This window comes from Neolamprologus brichardi, chromosome 20 (assembly GCF_056152115.1).
Source record: "Neolamprologus brichardi isolate AB-2024 chromosome 20, ASM5615211v1, whole genome shotgun sequence".
Taxonomy (NCBI): domain Eukaryota; kingdom Metazoa; phylum Chordata; class Actinopteri; order Cichliformes; family Cichlidae; genus Neolamprologus; species Neolamprologus brichardi.
In genome coordinates this window covers 10,570,996-10,595,061 of record NC_142123.1, presented here as the reverse complement: position 1 = coordinate 10,595,061, position 24,066 = coordinate 10,570,996, and the positions used below count along the sequence as shown (strand labels likewise).

Sequence of the window (24,066 nt, the reverse complement as noted above, 5' to 3'; positions counted from 1 at the left end):
ATCTAAAGCCTAGAAATCACAACATCCACAAGCTAACTTCGGGAGCTACAAATACAAAAGACTTTAGTCTTTTGAGAACCACAAAATAGAGAATATTAATGATCATATTAATGATCAACACAAAAACACTTGGTCACCAGACCCAGGACATTGACAAACGTGATAGGTTTGTGGGAAAAACCCAACAAGAAAATCAATGTCTCAAGTTTACTAGAATAATTTTGAAAAGACTTAGAGTTGCAGAGTTTGCCGAACCTGACCGAGTGCAGGAATGAACAGCTGTACAGCTGTTGCCATGCCTAACAGCATCCCCTTAGATTCAAGGTCCAGTCACTTTTATTTATAAGGAACATTTAACAACAGCAAGTTGACCTCAAGTGCTTTGACATAAAAGGCAAATGGCAGTGCAATAAGCACCCCAGCATAAAATGCTCCCTCTCTTGTAATGTCATTGATGTCATTGATTGATGTGACCATTTGCAAAAAAAAAAAAAAATCATGCATGTGTTACCGAGAAACAGAGGGGCATAAGAAAGGAGTGGATAGAGGCCAACAGTCATCCAGGCACAGTGTGTCACATTCAGTCGTGATGGATGAGGCTGCTTGTTGCTATATGTTAGAGACAACCGGGGACGCTCTGGATCCCGGTGTCACTGCGTGGGATTCTCACTGCGGCCAAGACAAATGAGTCTTAATATGCATTGGAGATTTCCCCTAATTCACTTGACATTTTGGAGATGTCTCACTAATTCCACCCTGTCCACATTTATATGCAACAATCCTGCACTACCAATTCACGCTCAGCCGAAAGATTTGGCATAAATAGGAATACTGTGATTTTCAAGAGAAAAAAAAGCAAGGACACGTGATATGAGGATAATTTTCTAAAGGCAAGCAATCTTGGCAGGCATCAATGGACCATAGATTCTCAGTCACTACAACTTTTTTGTCTAAAGCAAGTTTTTATTTAATATAATGCTTGACAGTTTCAGTTGTTGTGGCGTTCTGACCCTGTTGTACTCTGAATTTAGGTCGATTATTGAGGCTATACTCTCTTTTATATGCCTCCGATTCCAAAACAGACAAAACAGCATAAACAAAAACACTATGTAATATTTGGAAATCCCATAAATCCTTATTTTATTAACAATGGTACATAGAAAACTATCAAACACTGAAATAAAAATAGGTCATTTTGAATTTGAGGCCAGCAACATGTCTGAAAAACAATGACAAAGGGGTCTGTGTATCCACTATATAACATCCCCTTTTCTTTTAAGAACAGTAAATATCTGAGAACTGAGGACACCAGTTTCTGGACTTCTGGGAGAGGAATGTTTTCCCATTTTTATCTGATACAGGATTCTGGCTGCTCTGTAGTCCTGGTTCTTTGTCACATTTTTCGCTTCATGACACGCCAAATGTTATCAAGTGGTGAAAAGTCTGGACTGCAGGCAGGAAGTTCACCACCCATGATATTGCATGGCTATTACAAAGCCACACAATATCAATACAGTTCAGAGAAGAAAGATTAAACAGGTTTCAGAGAAAAGTGAATTTGTGCCACTGAACTGTTTCCCCGCGGAGCATCCTCAGCTGTTTCTTAACTGACGTTGCTGACACACCAGGGACTTCACACCATACGCCCTCACATACAACACTAACTTCTAAACACATCCTCTAGAAATATCACATTCTACAGCCATACTATTGATATAATGCACGAAGCAGATACTTATCATAACTTACTTGCTGCACAGACATCATTGCAAGTTGATTTACAGCCACATTAGTAGGTAATGTTAGTTTTTATTACATTATAAGGCAATAAAGAAACATCAGAGAACATACCAAAAATAAACATGAATGCTTCGCCCATGCAGTCTTCTCTCCTATGCTGTTGCTTTTGTAATCATTTCAGTTTTAGTCTTCTTTGAATTAAAGTGGAGCTGGAGGCGAGAGTGTCTGTATTAGCGCTTGTCATTGTGAGGTTGTTGAATAAGACTTGCTCCAATGAATGACAGCCATTCTTCCAACTAATGCTTTTTTGCCTTTATAGAAGAAACATACAATCTCTAAACAAATGCTGCACCTACATGCATCAGTTATTTTCACCAGCAGAGTGTTTGAAAAGAATAGGCCTACATAAATCACGCTGCACCATTGTTGCTGTTATAGATAGGTTTTATGTGAGCGCTCAGAACCTCTCTGATACTGGTAGACCTCATGTAGGTGTCAATAAAGATCTGCACAGGGACACACAAACACACACGCACACACAGCGACATCACTATCTATACATCCAGATCTATGCAATTCAGGAAAACAGGACTACTGACATAATAGTATTTTTCTCAGAATCTGAAAAAAGGAGAGTTTAGCTTTAAGTCATATTTAGTAGGTGTTCCTTAACCAAGCCGGACGAATGGGCACCTTTGGGAACAATAACAGTGGCACTTTTGCAGCTGCTTCCTATTTCCCATTTGTAATTATTCTGTGCCTCAAGTGATCGCATACTGTGATGCAAACATGTGTCATAAAAAGTAATATTGCATTTGTGACCGATTACCCAGCCTCCAGGGCCATGCTAATACCTGAAATGAAGAGAGAGTGGGAAGAAGGAGGAGCATGAGGAGATGAGTGTTGTAATTAAACTCCATATGAAAAGTTTTGCAGCACATGTTGCTGAATTAGTTTGTCTTCAAACATAGGCTAGGTTTGTGTTTTAGCTCCGTCCCTTCGTGTACACATCAGCAGAAATCAATTGCCCAAACTGAACATGGCCGTGAACATAACATCCTGAGTCAGCAGTGGCAGCAGAGTATTGTAGGGGTTAAATCTTTTGTGTAGAGTAATTAAACTGTAATTGAATTTTGCCTCACCCAGTGTGCATTAGCTGGTTTTACTGTATTAGACTAAACCTCTAGGCGCTATTGAGTTAATCAAGTCGAATATGGATATTATGTAATCTCAACAAAACCACTTAAAGTGTTGCCCCAAGAACAACAAAACGGCAACACATCTTTGTTAATAATTATGGTTAAATGAAATGACCTGGAAGCATGGCAGGTGCTTCAGTGCCTCTTTTTTTAATCTCCTCTATAGCACATGACACAGAGCTAAACATAATGAAACAAGAGGCTGTGGTTACATGACATAAATATTTAATCCATTCATTTCCCTTAATAGCCATCTTATTGATTTGGCAGGTATTTGTTCAGCTCTGTGAATCTGGATATCCTCTGTCTGTTGAGGGCTGTAATCGCAGTTATTGTGGTGCAATTAAATGTACAGTTACTACTGTGATTATTTAATAGAAAAAAGAAAGCTGCACTAACAAATATACATAGATTAGTGCGTAATTACATCTTCTAACAAACCGATGCATTCTCATAAACCTAGAATTAATCTGGTTTGTGAAAACCGCCATCTTTATTACAGTGATGGACATTGCTGTTCCACCTAGTCATGCTTTATGTATGTTGCCATAGATCAGCAACAAATGCATTATGTTTTGTATTTTTAATTTAAAGATCTCACTGACAACGAGGTGGCTAAACAACAACAGCAGCTGGTTAACATTATGCCAGTTAATGTTAGGCCTGAGTTTCCGAAAAGGCACTTTCCCTTTGATAAACAGCAGCTAACAGTGACAGAAAAGTATGTATATGTAGTGTCATTATAATAGAGTGATCTGCAGTACAGTCAGTCTCTTATAATAAAGTAACCTGAAACCTGGTGTAGCCTACAATTTTTGGTTGCAGCAAGAATTAAAGCAACACCATCTGGCCAGTCAACAAAATCTCCACTACATAATCACACTACATAATTAAATATCCTGCCATCAAAAATATTTTTTCGCCATGGTTATATCATCTTAAGTCCTTATGATTCATAATTGATGATTTTTTTTCCATCAAGGTGAAGTAAAAGGGTTCAATTAAAAGACACAGGGTCAGGATTCTTGTGGACTATTAAACATTTGTTCGATAGTCCATTGTTGTGTTTCATTTGCTGTGAAGGAAAACATGTGGCATTCCTGCTCTATAGATTTCCACCTGGCCTTGTTCAGCACAATAACTGCTGTTTTGTCTCTTCACAATGTTTACATTGCTTATCTTTATGCCCCAGCTTTCATTGGTACTGACTGTAAGTCAGCCTTACTGCACGTGTATTTTGGTCTGCGACTGTTGGTAAAAGCTTTGGAAATCAAATTTATAGCAGTGGCTTAAAACTAATTGCATTTGCACATCGGTATGATGATGCAAAGCTATGCTTATTCTGTTAGTTCAGTTATGCCCATTATTACATTACTGTTGTTTTTGTTTGTTGGTTGCTTTTTTTCTGTTTTTACAGAACAAATTCATTGAGTCATTACTTATTTAACTTTTATACCAGAACACAGATGCTTCCATTGTGTAACTTTCAGTGCCAGTTAGTGATCTCCAGGAGGCCAGCCCTGGAACAAAATTAAAGAAAAACTGATGGAGAAGTACAGTGTCAGGGCAAAAGAAAATCTTGGAAATAAAAATGTACTTTAAACATGTCGTTCTGGTACAACAACCCCACTGTTATGCACCCGGCTAACGTACCTCAGATTATCAGACAGGCCTGTAAGATAATAGCCTCAGTTCAAAGACCGCTGTGTGAGCTGTACATCAGGTCAGTTACTAGGAAGACCAATGTGATCCTGCCCTGGTTGTTGTACATTTTGTTTAGAGCCAGGTCTGCTGCTTTGTTACAGACAATAAAGTTGTTCAGTTCTATTGTAAAAAAAAAAAAAAAAAGAAAAAGAAAAAAAAGGAACAACCCCAAAACAAACAAAAATCATCAAGTGCCAAAAACTGCATCTTCTTGCACTTAAGACTGCCTCTAAAAGCAAGTCAGCTTCCATTAACTCTCATGAGATTGACATAAATGGTAAAAGATATTTACATCATGGAAAAAAATCGAAACAGATGGGGAATCGTGACATAACAACAAAATCCTGCCAAATGTACTAGGCAAACATAATTAAGTTTAACAATTTCAAAACCCATGCAGTGCGATGCTTTTCTATATTTTAAATGCCAGACAAATGTCTTTGCGAAAGTCTGAATAAGACAAAGGGCACAAATGTGAAGTGTGTTGTAAATGTTAAAAGGCAGCATTAAAAAAGTAATACACTACCTCAAGGTTATTAGTTTCTCGATTTTATTCCGTCTTTCCATGACTGCTGGCAAATGATGGAGATCGCTTTTATGACTGTGCTGTATCATCAGATAAGAACTACATTTCCTTTTATGGCGCTACAATATGAATCTCTTCTCCTTCGAGCAGTAGTATTTTGAAAAATGTGTAGTCCCAAAATTGACAATGAAAAAGACCATTACATGGAAAGGTGTACTTAGTGTATCATTACTCTTATTGGCAACCATGAATGTCATTATAATGTTCTAATAAGTCAACAGTAAAATGATGATAACTGATCTATTCACAATCAGAGGAATGAAACCAATGACAACTATTGTTTCTGGACATAGCATCATTTGATTTAATGGTGGTTGTGCCACCACCATATTATATTATATTATATTATTTTGATTTACACTGTAATCAAAATAATATTGATCTCAGACAGCATGGGCAACAAAGAGCGTGATGCCACTGAATCTTCATAAGATAACATCATAGTTAAAAAGCAGCCCCTGCTCTCATTTGAGAGGAAGCATCCATGAGGCCTTTATCACGTAGCTGCACGCTCTGTACCTGACTCCGTGATATTTTGTGAGGACTGCATGTATCTAGCTAACAGATGTCGTTCACCCCACGGCATTGCAGGTGCCCCATCTTTTTTGGTACGTGTTCATTGGGTATCTCAGTTCACCCCTGGGCTAGTGCAGTTAGGTTCACAGTTGGCATCCAACTGTATCAATATTTGCCTTTGCCAGCAGCATTCAGGATGGCTTGAACATCCATCTACTGCTTCCAATTTGAATCTATGGTAAAAGAAAACTGAACACAAGACAATGCAGCGGGAAAAGCAGCAATACTTTGAGATTTTTAAAGATTTAAAGCTTTCTGTTTATATCCCATAGGGGCACATGTGAAACCCTTTCATTTTAAACAGATATTACAGGGGAAAAGTGCTGTAGGGGGTTTTGTACAGCCTTTGAAGAGGCAGTAGCCATGACTGACAGGTGATCTTGGCAACCCTAGTAGGCTAGGTGTTTATGCATGCATGGCTTGAATCCCTATGTCTGTGTGGGTTTGTGTGTCTGAAGCTGGATGCATGTCTGTATAACAAAGAAAGCTGTGTGAATCACTGAGGCAAAACATGCGCTGTTGGGTGAAAGCTGACCTGGCAATCTCAAATCCAGGGATTGTTTCAGGGAGCTCTCCTCATAGAGACTGACTTCAGCGGGAACACACTTTGTGATCTGATCAAAACTGCAGATACTTCACTCAGTTTGGAAGTCCATCCAAAGTACTTCTAATCTTTAAAGTTTAATGCTCTAATGAACACCGACAACTGTCTGATTAGCATAAACTTTCTATCGTGCCTCACACTGATCTTTTATAAATACATCCTATCTACCATATAGCTGTGGTCAGAGTGAAGCTTCAGTCTGATAACTGTTCGTGTACTCATGGAGTTGGAGTTGTAAGTGTTACGTTATTCTGTGCTCAAGTAAAAGGTGCTTTCCTTTTTCTTCTTTCAAGGTCAGAATTGAGTGGTTGCATTTGATGAAGGACTTAGCTTTTAGATTTAATCCTTTTGTTCAGTTTAAACAAGGTCTGCTGTATTTGCCAAGTTAGTCCAGTTCACTTTGGTGGAACTGAAAGCAATCAGTCAAATTGTGGTGAGGTCCAGTCAACTGCAAATGCAAAAAAATGCATTGCTATTTCAGATACAGTGAGGTAATGCCAGCATTACTACATATGTACAGTACTATGAAAAGGTACCTACCCCCTTCTTGATTTCTTTTTGCATATATGTCACTTAAACATTTCAAATCATCAAACAAATTTAAATATTAGACAAAGATAACCCCAAAAGCTTTCCAAACCTACCTGGCCCTATGTGTGGAAAAGAACCCAGAACAACATCTGAAGAACTGCAGGCGTCACTTGCCACAGTTAAAATAAGAGTTTAAGATTCAACAATAAGACAGAGACTGCACAGACGTGGCATCCAGAGAGAAAACTAGTCAAAGTCTGGACTTAAATCTGATTGGGATGCTTGGTTATGACTTTAAACAGGCGACCCATGCTGGAAAAACCTGAATTACAACAATTCTGCAAAGAAGAGTGAGCCAAAATCTTCCACCGTGTTGTGAAAAACTCATTGCTAATTAACACAGACGCTTGATTGCAGTTGCCAATGGTGGGACAAACAGTTATTAGTTTGGGGGGAAGTTACTTTCTCACATAGGTTTGGATCTTTTTTTAATAAGTAGGAACCTTTTTTCCCTTAGTAAATAAAATCATCAGTTCAAAACTTATTATAAATTTTGGAAACACAAAAGTGTTTTTGCATTCAGACAGATTGAGCCATATAAATGTAAAGTATTGTACTAATTTAATAAAAGAATGCTCTTCATGTGGAGTTTTTGTACAACAACCATGATCTGTGAATTGGTGTGCACATTTAATGCAACAGGCTCACTGAACATGGGAAAAGTGAGACATATTGTTGACACTGTGTTTAATATTCTTAAGAAAATTTCAGGATGCGCATCATCTATTTTGTAAATGCATGGCTCATTACATATGGAAATGCAATATTTTTTTAAAGAATGTACTTCTTTACAATTCAAGAAATGAGCAGTTTAGAGGGGTCTGTGTTTCATGTGGTTTATTATGGCTTTGTTTTAATGGTTCAGCCAACTTGAAATGAAATTAAGCTGTATGTGGCCCATGAACTAAAATGAGTCAGATACTCGTGGGGTAGAAGGAGATTTCCCAGACTGATGATTGATCAAAAGCTAAAAACAATTTGAAAACTGCAGGGTGCTACAATTGCAGTACTATTTGGTGAACTAAGATAAATCACTTAACAACTTCTGTGCCATCATGCAGAAATGTGCCCAGCACCCATTAAAATGTTTTGGCTCACTTGCATCTGGAGATTAGCATTGAGATCTTTTCTTTAACTGCATATTTTTCCCATCAGGTCTAATTTTTGAAAATCAAATAATACCTCATGTGTGCTGGTGATCCCTCAGCACCAACATAAGGATACCACTTATAAAAATGATGTTTCCTCAGTGAAGATTTTGGTAAAAGCAATGCAATTTGTTTATTGAACCAAATAATAATGTGTGCACAATTAAAATCAGCCACTATTGTCAACAGTGAATAAACTGCATGTTTGATGGCAGACGGTGCTTATTTACCACATATCAGTCAAGTTAGCAAACTTCAATTTAACACCATGAGTGATGCACTGTTTAGCTTGAATCAGCATCAGTAAAGCAACAGATCACATTTCAAGTCATGACATTTAAGCACCAAACTGTGATTTGAGCTTTAAATTATGCAAATTTCATTATGTTCTCTTCACCAAAGTGGCTGAATTATTTATTTTTCTTGGTAGCTCCAGAAAGCCTGGAACAGGATCCAAACAACCATGCTGGAAGGGTCTGTGAACCTCGGTGAGGTACAGTCAGCCTGTTAGTATGTGGCTATACAGTATCATACAGTCCATGCTTCTAATTCACCATGGTTGCATGCTAAATTAGCTCATTTGCATCTAACACAAAATACAGCTGAGTCTCCAGAGTGTTATTAGTTTTGCACATATCTGCTTGTAAATCATAGGATTGGACAAATTAAAATGTTGATCTGGTAATTGTGCTAGATGAAAAATCAAGGCGTCACAAAAACAATCACTCTTCATTATGAGAGGGAAAAGTATCGACTGCTCCAAATTGCATGGCACCCCATTTAATGGTTATCAAAACACATCACTTTAAAGCACAAATGTTAACCTTGTGGTACTGTCACCAGAGGAAAAGTCCAATGGACAAAGCTTAATATACAGGCTGGCAGACTGACACCGCAACACCCAGATTCCCAACCCTGACATGTGTTGCACATATACAAGCCAGCTAGGTTTTATCAAATGCCACATGGTTCAACTTTGGAAGTGACTATTGTTAAGGATAAACATTTGAAATACCTACTGTGCACTGCAGTTGAGATTGCAGCCACTCATCTTCCTAATTTAAAGGGACGCCACTAGGTCAGCACGTGTGTTTAGTTTGTGACCATCTGGAGCAGAGGTCAAAGTGTTTGTTTGGGGATCAGCAGAGGTGCTGCAATATCAGAACAAGATGAATTATTAAGGAGGTTGCAGGAAGAGGTGACCATACCGTATTCTCCTTTACCATTCGCAAAGCAAGAAGCACAGATGGTTCTTTTCATCTGATGAGATGGCCGCGGAGGGAGACTATATGTGTCTGTATGTGGGTGTGAGATAAACTAATATGCGACAGCCACCAGGCAATTGGCCTGTTTGTGCACCCTGCCCTTTTACTGTAAGTGAAATTTCCTCTTCCAGTGCTCCCTGCTGCTACATTGTCCCACTTACAAATTCCTGCCTGACTCCTGTCAGCAATCCAAATAAATAATCAGCTATCAAATCTCTCATGGCAAGAATGTGCATCTGTGCTCGTGGTGGCAAACTGGCGAGAGGAATCTCTTCATCTGTCACGTCACAGTTAGTCATCGCTGGATCAAGAGAACTTCGTCTTTGATTAGAAAAAATCAATGCGTGCTCTGCAGAGGCTCTTCTCTGTGGGCTCACAGAGAAGCATATCTGACAAAGACAACTAAAACAGCAAAATATATATTTGTTTGCACATCTTTTCTTTCACTCTGTCATATAACACTCAGGAAGAACTGTCAGAAAGTCAAAAATCAGCTTCTCCTTCACCCATCCTCATGTAATGATGACGCTTGCATTTTTTTTAAGGCTCTCCAGTTATTTTCTCATTCTCAGGTGACATTTTGACATTGCTGGAGAAAAATGAAAAAGATATTCAGCAACAGGAAATACACCTCAAGCAAATGTGACTGTCTCAATAGATGGCTAGCCTTGGCATTGAGCTCTGCTGACGTATAAAAGCTGAAAGGAGACTGGGGGGGGAAGTAAGATGCTATAGAGAAAGAGAAGTCTTCATCTGTGTGTGAGATGTCACATGAAAAATTGACAGCGTGTGAGGGTCAGGGGTGTTTAAAAGAAAAAGGAGAGGGGGAGAAAGGGTGGGTGGGGGGAGTACTCGTGGGAAACAGTGCAGAGGGGAGGTTGAAGAGTATCCAGAGGTCCTGTGACTCACTGGCACTTTTTAACACAGTGGACTTTGACAGGTAGCTGCATATACACTGTAACACAGCTCACATACAAATAACTGGTTAAGTAAACCACACAGCGCTGCTGCTGTATGTACCAGTAATCAAAAAGTCGACATCCACTACCCCATCCTCCTACCAATCCCACCCCACACTCCTTCTCACACTCTCCCTCACACACACACACACACACGCACGCACGCACGCACACACACACGCACACACACACAGAGAGAGAGAAAGAGACTGACAAAAAGTTCTGTTTTCAATGAAAAAAGTGAAGAAGAGAGAAAACTGGAACAGGGAGAAAAAGAAATATGTAAGTAGGAGGGAAAGATAGAATACAAAGAGAGAAATGAGGTGTGTGTGAGAGAGAGAGGGGGAGAGAAAGAGAGAGAGGGAGAGATGAGGTGAGGAGGCGGAGAGATGAGAGGCGAGGGAGGGAGTAATGTTGACAGGGAGGGTGGAGAAGAGAAGGATAAGCCAGCCACACTTGGATGAAGGATTCCAGTGGAAGGAGGAGGAGGGACTTTGAAGTGTTGGATAAGAAAAACTACACTATGTGTCTGTGGGTCCTTCATACTGCTATGACTGGACAAAAGAGAATGTGAAAAGATGGAGAGATGGAATCAGGAGGACTGCCGGACCCTGGGTTGACTCAGACTGACGTGACCTCTGCGTCTGGGTGTTTAACCTGATCTGAACCCCTTGACGACCTGCTGTCACGGGGCAGACTTTCCAGGTTTGATCACTTCTGCTATGACTGAAATCCAGCAGAAGTTGGAGGGAGTTCACTGATAGAGTTGGGTACTGCTGGATCACTATGGATTTCTACAAATGTTTGAGCTTACTTTTCTTCACTCTTCCTCCACAAGGTAAATAATTCCCCCGCGCTGTCATTAAAGCTGCATCATCTGTCATTTTATTTTTCAACATAGGGGATGCAAAGGATGTTAATGTGTTTTTCATTTTTGCTGAAGGCAGAAGTATATATTGAAAGAGGAGGGTTTTTTAGCTACTAATCATCTCAAATTAGATTTTTTTTCCACTCCTCTTTTTTCTGTTTAAAATATCACGCTGCTCAAGTTTATCAGCATCAACAAAGTTGGCTTACAAAGTAATTTACTGCATGACTCAAAAGAACTGCCTGTATTTGTGCCATTTCAATAGGTTTGCCCTAAATAGCAGGGCAATTCAGAGAATCAGATGGCCTTGCTTTTCTATTTAATATAAGCCTCTCTTCTTACCCCAGTCATCTATATTCAGTCCACCCCAGTCTCATTACTTATTAGACAGGCAATGATTTTTGCTGAGGGCTAATTTGGCACAATGAACAATACAACCATAAAAACACACGACCTTTGGGACAAAAAAAATTGTTTTCTGTAGTTTGCTACTGAAGGGTAGAAACTGCCTGTGTTGCTACGCGAGCTTTGTAGCCTGGTAACAAGCTTCATCTGCCTGGTTCAAGTGTAGTATTCACTTGAGTGAAAACTAATTTGCTTCTGATGCAATACTGTCCTATGAGACAGCATTGATCAGATGAGGACAGATTTGGACCCAGTAGCTCTGACACGTCCAAATAACTCATCAGGCTTTGCTGTAGCTTCAGAAAACTGTAAAATACAGCAATATAAGAAAAACTTCACGATGATGAGTGAAAGACACTGGCATCATCACAGTCTGCATCAGTCTTATTCATAGTGTATTGGAGAACACACCATGTAGAAGTAAACTCATCTAACAGTTGCCTACTTTTTCCTGCAAAGATTATTGCTCTAATCTGCATTTTTTTACCAAAGTCACAACACCCTGTGAGCTCTCCCATATAAACCCATTAGTCCCAAGGCTGATTTGAAATGTACTCGAGCCTCGGTTTAGTTTAATATTGGTCGCATTCAACAGATAATGCTCTAATTTGATGCGATAAAACAAACGCCACCTTTGACGGCCTCTCTCGTCTGAACGTGTAACAGCATTTCAAGGTTGTTGGGTGTCTGGAAATGTCAAACAGATCCAGGTGAAAACAGGAAGACAAGTCATGAAAGGAAAAAGAAACTATATCCATTTAATAAGATATCGATCCCAAGCTTTTAAAAGTAGTGGATGCCAGTTTTCAGTCAACTGAAAGACAGCCCATCAACTTTGATTGAGTGGGTAGGAGGACCCAAGAGGAAGGCCAGCAGCATGGCAACAACACCTGTATCGCTATTTTAAGGATACAAGTAAGGGGCGTTTGGAATAATATAGCCTTAGAAAAGTGGCAGTCACTAATGGAAGCCTATAGAAAGGTCCTCTCACGTCCTTTCTATAGGGGTCTGAGCCAAGCAAAAGTGTGTTTGGCGAATATATTAATGTTGTCCAGAAACCATAAGAATCTAGTTTGGAAGGGTCCTCTTTAGGATTATTTTTTTCATGTGATATTTGACAAAACAAATTAAAATGCATCACAATTCATATAGAGTAGGATATAATGTACAGTATAAGGTCCATAGAGAAAGAAAGACATTGAACTGTGTGGTACTGCGAGAGATGATAAAATATCAGTGAGGCCAGTTAAATCAATCACTGCCTCTGAAAGATTGCAAACACAATGAATTACCTGCACAGATGCAACAAGGTTTATAATGGAAAAGTGCCCAAGTGAATGTGAAAGGAAAGAACCAAAATGCAAAGGACGTCGTCCTGTCGAAGGCACAGGATGATCCCTTTGTCTTTAATTGTCCCCAGACCTCGCCGGGTCCTTCTCAGTGCCGAGGGATCTGATTGAGTTGCTTCATCAGGACGGCTGTTGAAAGGAAGAAAGGGAGAGGGAGAGAGTGGAGGGTGGGTGGAGGAGGGTGGTGAGGGAAACGTCTGGACAGATCGCTCCATCAGCACGTTTGTTCCTTCCTCTTATTCCTTTTATGCAAACCCCCCCCCCCCCCCCCCCCACCCCAAACCCTCCATCCTGATTTGTCCCGTCTCTCAGATCCCGTCTCATGTAACCATAGGCCAGCTGTATAATAGAGGTCACCCTACTTTTAGATTACACTTTGTATTCTTTGGTATCGTAGCATCAGCTCAATCCATTATTGATGAATGTATTGTGAATGGAAGCAAATATTTTCAACATTAATAGGATTCATATAAAGTTCTGCCCTGTATTTCATGAATATGTGAACAAAAATAGAAACAATTCAAAATTGTTATGAGAATATGCACGAGAGCCCTGCACAAAATCAACTGGTACAAATCACCATGGAGTTTAAAAAAAAAAAAAACATAGGAAAGAATATCCTATGCATTGCAGTTGCAGTTCTAAGTAAAGATCAATTGGTCTCGTTTAAATTACATAAACAGGACGGCACACGATTAATCTCAGCTTCTTGTTTTGTTGAATTTTTTTCTCATTTCTGGCCTCAGTGTGTTTCCAACTTGGACCCCGTGCCCACGCTGAAGAGAGGCTGCTCCAGAATCTGTTTGCAAATTACAATAAGCTCTCCCGACCTGTGAGGAACACTACAGATACAGTACTAGTCCACTTTGGACTATCTATCGCTCAGCTAATTGATGTGGTAAGTAATAGCTGACATCTTTGTTAAGTTTCCATCAACATCTACGACTGGACATTTAAATCTAGCTAACACTGTGCCCTTCAAAACTAACACAATCTGTGTGTTTCTTCTTTGAGGAGAAAAGAAACGACTGCGAGGCATTTCGATGTTATGGCTCCATAATGGGACTCTGATCTTTAAATAGCTTTTTTAAACTACCTGTAATTAAGTTACCATTTATATAAATATCTAAATACATATATCACTAAAGTTGTAAAGATTTAAAAAAAAAAAAAACCAAAAAAAAAAAACCTATCCTTGTAATTACAAACATCCTGGCTTGTTGAATGGGCATGAGGCATGTGTTTCATTATTATGAGTGTTATGTTGGGAGGAGATTCTGTCTTATGTGCTGTATATTGGTAATTACTAGCTGAAAGATACACCATGCAAGAGAGATAAATCAGCGGAAATGAAAGCACACCAACAGAAGACAATGCATTATTTTCCCAAATTAAATTCACTTGTCAAGTATGCTAACACAGACAGTAAATATTCAAATCTGTCTCCTGAGCAGCAATCCAGACACAGCTGCTCTAGACAAAAATAACGTCGTTATCCCCTCTCGTCATGTTGGTATCTTTGCATTCCAGACCTCCTGTGGTTTTAAGTGCAAGCTTTTAGTATGCATTTTACACAAATGTCACTGAGATTCTGTTGACTAAGGTAAAAATGGTTATATAATCACCCGACTGCCATGCAGAGCCATTTAAAAGTTACCCAATGCAAGACTGTGCTGCAGGGGATGACTTTCCAGGTTTATGACACACAATTAGTTGACAGTGCTTTTTCCACCTGCCTGCCGGTGAGAGTCAACTTTAGGTGAAGTTGTCTTCTCCTGCACAGTGCATTCACTGACTGCTGTGTCTTAGAAGTTCCCAGGGAAGAGCTGGAGAAAGCAGCTTGCCAGCAAAGAAGTGAAAGTGTTTTTTGTTTTGGTTGATTTGTTCTAGAAATGATTCATGAATGCGTGTGTGTGTGTGTGTGTGTGTGTGTGTGTGTGTGTGTGTAAGTGTGTGTGTACTTGTTTAGATGTCTTTGTGAGGACAGAAAACTGCCATACTACTATACTTGTGGAGACTAACACTCACTTATGGGGACAAAATGCCCATCCCCATGAGTTTGGGGGAGGACCATAAAAAAAGAGAGAAAGAAAAAACTCAATTCTATCTCAGTGGTAATAAAGCGCTGATGGATGTTGAATTCCTTGTAATCAGAGTAATCCTCTTTTCTGTTTTCCATAAAAGGATGAGAAGAACCAGATGATGACTACAAATGTCTGGGTTAAGCAAGTAAGAAAAGATGATAGAGAAAAGGCATGTGAAATACAATCCAATATAACGCTGCGGTGCATAAATATGATTAATGTTTTGCAACAGGAATGGAACGATTACAAACTCCGCTGGAACCCAGAGGATTATGAAAATGTCACCTCCATACGTATCCCCTCAGAGATTATCTGGAGACCCGACATTGTCCTCTACAACAAGTGAGGAAGGAAACACCTTTTTGTGCTATATGAAATTTAGATTCTTTTCAGGCCCACAGTGTGCTTCCTGTGCGTTTTAAATGTCAACATTTCAATGTAAAAATGATCACATGGCAAGTAATGCTCAGATTCTGATGGTTTAATTCCAACAGATGGCATGACTTGAGGGAAAACACGAAGAATCTGCTGTTGTGCCAAACATCTTGTCCTGTGCCAATGTCATAAAGTAATTTAGTTGAAATATATGTGAACAAGGTCACTCCTAATGGATGTGGTCACAAACAAAGCTCAGTATGACAGAAAGTAATATATTTGGCTGGGAATAAGAAGCTGAAATGTAGCTGGATGTATTTCAAAGATAAAATGCATCTAGTATGAGCACCTCAAGTAAACCTGGATTAATATTATTTCCAAAAGTTGGCTAATAGGAAAGAAAATTTCATGAAAGAATTTGCTAAATATCCAACTTTTAAGTTATTGAACAGTGATTGTTGTTTTCATGGTGAAATGACTGAACCTTTGTCACTTATGTCTTTTAATTAGTAAGGCAAAACATGGCGATCTCACTTGTGAAGTGCATTTGTGACACAATATCTCAAAGACTTTTGTAAACAGCATTGATTTAAACAGCAAAAGGTTACATTGTGAATAGCCTGCATGTCCATTCAGAGAAAATAAACATCAAAAGGGTTTTCTGATTACATAGGTTCAAGCTATTTCCTCTGTAGACTTGAGTGAATGGTTTGGAATGAGCTCTGCACCTTGACGTGTAGATTGCTGGTTCACACGATGAGGGTGGATGTAATAACTGGTATCAGGTGTGTAAAAGCAGGACTGTTGTGTACACAAAGGAGATTTCAGATCTGAGACAAAACTGTATCTTCAAGTTCTGTTTTCCTCTGGCACATGAAGACCTTATTCACGTCTCGAAAATTATATCATGTTAGCACTGAATTGTTCCATAAACGTCTCTAAACAGAAAATCATAAGCGGTGTGGAAAGTGGTAGCTGCTTGTGGACCCAAATGCATAAAGCAAGCATTAAGTGGAGGATTGATGAAAGGGAAACAGTCCAAAATAAGAACGGGAAAATGGAATAATGAGGAATAATTACACCAGGATAGGAAACACTAACAAATACTACAAGACTCAGAGAAACATTAGGGAACACACAGAAATATGGAGCCACTCAACAAAGGACAAGGGAAGACTGAGACAATAAATACAAAAGCTAATGAGGCTAGTGGGAAAAGATGGGGAACACAGCTGGAACAAATCAGGGATAATGAGACGAAGATGAAAAAAAAAGAAAAAGAAAAAGAAAATGACAAGGAACACCAAAATAAAACAGGAAGTAACTAAATGGAGACAGACTCAAACACAAGTAGGGCATAAAGAGATAACAAAAAGGCAACAACAGACTGTGAATGAACTGAATAATGAACAAACTGGACACCAGCAGAATGTTAAAGACATGACATCTTGCCCATTTAGAGATGTATACACATAAACATAAGTGTCATTGACATAGATGAAGACATTTTCACTTTTTATTTGATGACTCAGAATACTTAATCTTTTAAATACATTTTAAATTAGTCTCGACCCCTGAATTTCACAGGGTTAGAAACTGTAAAAACTGATAACACCACTTCTTCAACTTTCTCCTGTATCTATTAAGCAAAAAATCTTAGGTCAAATTCCACTTTTTGTTACTTGAGTTTTCCAATGAAAAAGACTTAGTTATCTCCATGGCAACTGAACATCTACTCTACCTGTGAGCTGCGACTGACCTTGAACATTTTAAAGTAGTGCTTGAAGAAATCACCCAGAATTAAACTTATAAAATTTATTTATTAAAGAGGGGCTAAAATGTGATGTAAGTCTGATATATGTGTTTCCACCTTTCTCCCCTGGTCTTCATCTGCAGTGCCGACGGTGACTTTGCAGTTACTCACTTCACAAAGGCGCATCTGTTCTACGATGGCCAGATAAAGTGGATGCCACCAGCCATTTATAAGTCTTCATGCAGCATAGATGTCACGTTTTTCCCTTTTGACCAGCAAAGCTGCAAGATGAAGTTCGGCTCTTGGACCTATGACCGTGCCAAGATCGATCTGATCAGCATGGCCGGCGATGTGGACCAGATGGATTACTGGGAGAGCGGGGAGTGGGTGATTGTCAATGCAGTGGGCAAGTACAATACAAAAAAGTATGAGTGCTGCACAGAGATCTATGCAGACATCACTTACTACTTCATCATCCGGAGGCTTCCATTGTTCTACACTATAAACCTTATTATTCCCTGTCTGCTTATCTCCTGCTTGACTGTGCTGGTGTTCTATTTGCCTTCCCAGTGTGGCGAGAAGATTACCTTGTGCATTTCAGTGCTACTGTCCTTAACAGTGTTCCTCCTGCTGATAACAGAGATAATACCATCTACATCTCTGGTCATACCCCTGATTGGTGAATACCTGCTGTTCACTATGGTCTTTGTCACGCTCTCCATCATAATTACCGTCTTTGTGTTGAATGTACACCACCGATCCCCACAAACACATGGCATGCCTCACTGGGTCCGCAGAGTATTCCTGGACTTGGTACCTCAGGTCCTCTTCATGAAGCGTCCGCCAGGCACCGCAAAGCAGCACTGCAAGAAGCTTATTGAGATGATGCACCGTCCAACAACGATATCTGCCACAGGCAACTCTCAGGCCTTCTGGACAGGCCTAGAGACTGGGTTGATACAAATGGCCCAGGCTGAAAATATACTCCCAAGGACACAGTCTGACAGCCCAAGCATCCTCGTCTGCTCACCATCTCCACCCTCTTCCCCTCTTGGGAAGCACAATAAAGAAGATCACCCACTGAAGGCCGACATTTTCAGCCGATCCACATCTGGTCAGTATTCAGTTCTCTCAGAGAAGCAACCCCTACGCAGACACAACTCAGCGGCCTCGTCTTCTTCCCAATTGTCATTGCCCCCAACTTTGCCACTGGGTCCACTTCGCAACCTGTCGAGGGAAGAACCAAGTAGACTGGCCCCAAATGGTCGCTCCCACAGCGTAGAGCAAATGTCTGACCAACAGAAGTCGCTTCCTCAGAAAGCCAGACATCTGTGTCGCTCCAGCAGCGTCCAGTACTGCTGTCTGCATGATGATGGGGTCTCTGGAATAATGGGGCAGTTGAAAAAAACTCCTCCTACAGATCAGCTAGCAGAAACCCTAACAGCAGAGTCCACAAAAGATGCAAGTACCCAACAGGATGCTGTGATTCCAACTATTTCTCCAGCTATGAAACGGGCCATAGAGGGAGTGCAGTACATCGCTGATCATCTCAGGGCAGAAGATGCAGACTTTTCAGTGAGTAGACAGAAACGATCAAGCCTTGGTAATAATGCTTTTAAATGTTAATTAAATGTTCTGTTTTAAACACAAGTGAAATCCTTTCAGAAATTAAATAAGGGCTTTTAGCACAATTCTTGATTTATCTATTGCCAAATCCCAACAGCAGTCACCTCAAGGTGCTTTATATTTTAATGTTAAGACCCTACAATAATTTGAAAAAAAAAACCCCAAAACAATCAAATGACCCCCTATGAGCAAGCGCTTGGCAACAGTGGGAAGGAGAAACTCCCTTTTAACAGGAAGAAGCCTCCGGCAGAACCGGGCTCACGGAGCTATCTGCCATGGCAGACAGGACAAAAATCACACTGTGTAATTTTGAGCTACCATTTAGAGACTGAAGTACATGGGAGAATAAAATCCAATACCTGATCTGTCACGATTTGTTCAAATTCAAAATTAGTCAGATCCCAGCAGGAGAAACATGGTACCTCAGTGGGGGACATTTCTAAAAGGTCAGTTTATTTGTAAAAAAACAAAAACAAAACTACCTCGCATCTTTTGCCTGCCAGTCATTTAAGGTGTCAGAGGAACATTAAATAAAAATAGCAGATTCTGACTGGATCTCACAGGGGTGAAATGTACTTCCATGCAAAAAGCCTACATGTATGTTCCCTGTGCTCACTCCCACCAAGCAGTGCTCCTCCCCTTCTTTCTTTTCTCGTGCAAAAGAGGTTGAAAGTAATCCGGAACAAACAAGTAACCCTGTTATTTTGCATGTCAGAGATCCAGCTAAGCTGAACTCAGCCACTGAGTGACAACAAATAAATCGTGTTACAGTTCTCAGATAAATGTGTGCTGCGTTGCAGAATAACTGGAAAAATAGTGTGTTTTAAGCAGTGTGGGCTGTCCTTTGTGTTGCTGTTATTTGCTTTTTATCATCTATGTATGCAGAGCTCCACTGCATGCAGCATTGTTCACATATACTTTTTCCTGTCTATGCTGTGTACTAGGAGGAGGCTTTAAAAATGTTATTGACTAGAAAAAGAACAGGGCCAAATCACCCCTGCCAACATGAATATATTTTTAAACTACTGATTCTGCTCACTGTAAATCATACAAAGTATAATAAGCCTTTCAATATCATATTTGTTTCTTTTCAAAACATTTGTTGTTGGCATTTACATACATGTAAGTGGGTACTTGTGGGTGGCTGTAGCTCAGGTGGTAGAGCAGGTCATCTACTGATCGGAAGGTTAGTGGTTCGATTCCTGGCTTCCCCTAGTCTGCATGCCAAATATCCTTGGGCAAGATACTAACCCCAAATTGCTCTCCGATGCATCCATCGGAGTATGAATGTGTGTGAATGTTATCTAGAAAGCACCTAGAGAAATGTGCTTGTGCGAATGGGTGTGAATGGGTGAATGCACAAGTTGTGTAAAGCGCTTTGAGTGCTCAGAAGAGTAGAAAAGCGCTATATAAGAACCAGTCCATTTACCATTTACATGTTTATATACTGCTCCCATGGCTTTTGCATATGTTGAGGATGCGCATACCTAAAAACTCAGAAGGGATGCAAGAAAGGAAGAGCACATAAACACATAATGACAATCAAGTATCAGACCCATAAATGACAAGTCAATCTACCATTACTCATTATTAAAAAGCAAGATAAAAGTGACATGACTGAGTCAGTAATAACAGTAATCAGGATTTTCTGATGATAAAAGAACACTGTCTTATTTAGAAGCTCTTACGGGCAACTCAGTGTGAACAGTCGCACATACAAATGCTTATGCAACTTAATTAAAATTGACTGTTAGACAAGTGACTTTTCTTTATTGCTTTCAAACATAACCCTGAAACTGTGCTTGGAACAAGTATTACGTGTCAAATGATTTAAAAAATGTAGCATATAGTGATAAAATGCTAATTATAAAGTTTCTGAGAGGGGAAAAATAAGTTTCTGGAGGATATATGTGAGCAAATGTAATAAAAACCTATTGTATTCACTGACATCAGTCACCGTCGACGCCACAATACGCTTTCGAGCTCTAAGCAGAATAGGCCTGTCTTTAAAACAATGGGACCTCCGCAATTTGACCTTGAATTTTTCATAAGAGACACAAGCAAGGATTGACTGACATTTAAGAGATAGCAGACTCATAATGAAAAAATCAGCCATTCGTGAGAAATCAATCAAGGGTGAAAACTGACAGCTGGTAGAAAAGAAAGGTGGTGTGGAGTGAAATTTGAAATGTCCCCCTGTGCTGTTTCCCCTCTCTGCTAGGTCAAGGAGGACTGGAAGTATGTGGCCATGGTCATTGACAGGATATTCCTCTGGATGTTTGTGCTGGTGTGTATACTGGGATCTGTGGGACTCTTTCTTCCTCCTTGGCTGGCTGGAATGATCTAGAATCTCTGCATCAAGGGAAAGAGAACACGGACAGACAGAAGGACGTGTTCCCCCATTCTCTTAACAAAAAAAAAGGTTTACCACATATCTTTTTATTTTCTGTTTTTCAAAGGGAATACTTGTCACATTTCTCACTCTTAGGCCGGGTCAACGGAAGGTTACTCGCTAAAAGACAAGATGAAATATCTATCATCGATTTCAGTGGACATATAAATTCTTTATGAGGGCAAAAGGCCAACAGCAAAAATATCCTTCCATGTCACTCCGTTCTGACATTGAGCTGTATGGCTCAATCAGATACTCTTGTAAAAACAGTGAAAATTTGACTCTAACCCATGAAGAACTATGGATGATGCCACAGACAGACAAAGACTGTGTAAAGTTGAATATATAGCTAACTTTTAACATTCCTTCAGTAATGTCAGTGTTCCAGTATGTGGACTGTGGAACAGATCAATGTACAGTGCTTTCGCCAAATACAAAAAAATACATATGTTCATAAAACAATTGTTTCTTTGAAACCTAATTGCCAGAATTCTTGGCTGGGTACATTCAGGTGTCCTGCTTTGTGCAAGAGTTACTCCACAGGTAAGCAAACATTCAACTTTGCAACTTTCTAACTCTAGCACATCTATTCAGCCATTCTCTTTGCTTTTACTGCAGATCGTTGTCATTCTTTCCATCTGTTTTGCATCTTTTGGTTTATAAAGTAGAGCAGAAACTGATATGGATGATGACAATAAATGTGGTGACGCTGGTAATATTATTATTCTACCTTAGTGTTGAAGATTTTGCGATGAATTTGTTACTCATTAGTTCCAACATTTAATTCCAGCGTCCTCTCCGCTTTCATTATGACCTGACTTTTGTCGCTTCCCATAATGGATCTTTTCAGTATCTACAACAGCTATATAAAAAAAAGATAATTAAAATTTATTAATGAGTACACCACTATTCTGTGAAAAACTATTTCATGCACAGAGCAAAGGTTAATTGTACTGCAGTGTTTAAAATAAGTTGGCAGAGGAGGGTTTCACACTTAACTGCATTTAGTTTTATTCATTCGCTGCTTCCACAGGAGGACACGCTTTTTGGATGTTTTTTTTAAAATACGTTACAGAAATTAATCTCACGTGTCCCTCTGTCCTCAAAGAATAGCTAAAGCAGATGCTATATTTAGGAGCACTTATAAAATTTGCAAGAAGTAAAGCAATCATTAAATAATTATGGGCCTTAACAGAACTGTACAGCTGACCGGACAGATTTTTTTGCATTAAATAATTATTTCATTGTTTATTTTAGTTCAAAAGCACATCTCTGTACATTTTGCACACACATTTCTAGTTTAGATGCTTCACTTTAGTTTCAGTTCAAGTCCATGTAGTTCTTTAACACCCTCACACTCTTTGTTGCGTTTATTTTTTGATTTCTTTGCCTTTGTGCCAAATTCACCCTCACCTTTGTCGTGAAATCCTCGTTTAAAATGTTTTGTGCGTGTGTGAGATGTTTTTGAAAGCCTTGTTTGATTTCTTTATGTCACATAAACAGTTATAGGCACATGTCTACTTATATTAATTTCATGTGAAATAAAATAAAGCTAAATGGAAAGCATCTAGATTAGGTATGTGAATCTATGAAAAGGCTTTTTTAATATTTCTATTTTAGAAATTTGAACTGTTGGCCTAAATAACTTAAAGAAGTGGAAATGAAACAAAAACAAAACAAAACTGATGAAACATGAGGAACAGAACAAACGTGTATCACTGAATTGTGTGTGAAAAGAAAAAGTATTCAATTACTCCACTTTAATCCTGTGTTCGTACATCAGCACCCTGCAGCTCCACGTGAATAAAACTCCACATCCGATTAGATTTAAAAGCATGTAATGTTACACCTGAATACCCAAAGTAATGACCTCAATTTTGACCTCAACAAACAAACTATTGCATTTCCACTTGCTCAGCAGACGACTAACCACTGATCATTATGTAAATTCACAGACAAGAGAAAACAGCAATTTAGCACAATATGGAAACACTGCACTTTGAACAAGGTGAAATAGCTGCCGTGCTCCCTGTTTATTCGTACGTTTCAGCACAAACTCTGGAGAAAAAAAGGTGGCGATAGCCTGAAATACAAATGAGTACTCTGGCTTTGTTGCAACATCAAAAATGTAGCATATGATAAACATGAGTTTAAATCTTTTGTCTGCATTCAAAGATTTATATATGAACGGATATTAATTTCCATTTATCCCACCAGTTTTCCAAGGATACACAATACCACAGCATATTGTTATTATAATTCTAAAATGAAATGAGCGTGGTCTTTATGAAACCACAAGCTAATTTTCATTAAATGATAAGCCATGCCTTTTCAGCACAGATCTCATGCATAATTTCAGCATCAAATACTTGTAGAAAAGCAAATGGCAAAACTCCATAAAGGTCCTTTGTGTTGGCTTCCTCAAGGAAGCAATGCCAAATGCCATGCAAGTACACAGTGTTATTAATTACAGCTAAATGTCATGTTATTGAATTTACCTTTATGAAAAATTGACCTTCAATGCTAATTTCAATTAAGTGATTGTCTTCTGAGATACATATGCCCCTGCTTGGATAATTAATGTAGACATTTTGATTTCAAAATGTTGGTTATTTCCTGCAAAGAAGATGAACTTAATGATAGCTGCTTCCTTATTAATACTATATATATAATGGGTATGGCATGGTGTGGGGACTGTCCTTAAAAAGTCTGTGAAAATTGGACAAGCAAAGGAAAAGAGAAGAACTGTGAGGCCTAAAAGCTATCGATGAAAGTCCTAGGTAAAATCCAGCAAAGACTAGACACAGGAACCGAAAGATGCATCTGGACGGTTGACTGTACG

General features: G+C 39.2%; 1 protein-coding gene across 2 annotated transcripts; it reads left to right on the top strand.

Annotated features, from left to right (window-relative positions):
* The first annotated feature begins 10,860 nt into the window (after positions 1-10,860).
* chrna4b (cholinergic receptor, nicotinic, alpha 4b) lies at positions 10,861-23,792 on the top strand. 2 transcript variants are annotated; one of them, XM_006785336.3, is made up of 6 exons: positions 10,861-11,210; positions 13,741-13,892; positions 15,179-15,223; positions 15,311-15,420; positions 17,350-18,781; positions 21,054-23,792. In XM_006785336.3, the coding sequence occupies exons 1-6, from the start codon at positions 11,159-11,161 to the stop codon at positions 21,177-21,179; spliced, it is 1,917 nt and encodes a 638-aa protein (XP_006785399.1). In that variant the 5' UTR covers positions 10,861-11,158; the 3' UTR covers positions 21,180-23,792. The 2 variants fall into 2 exon arrangements, with proteins under 2 accessions (XP_006785399.1, XP_035761544.1); XM_035905651.2 differs by having other exon boundaries at positions 15,179-15,420.
* Positions 23,793-24,066: the final 274 nt, after the last annotated feature.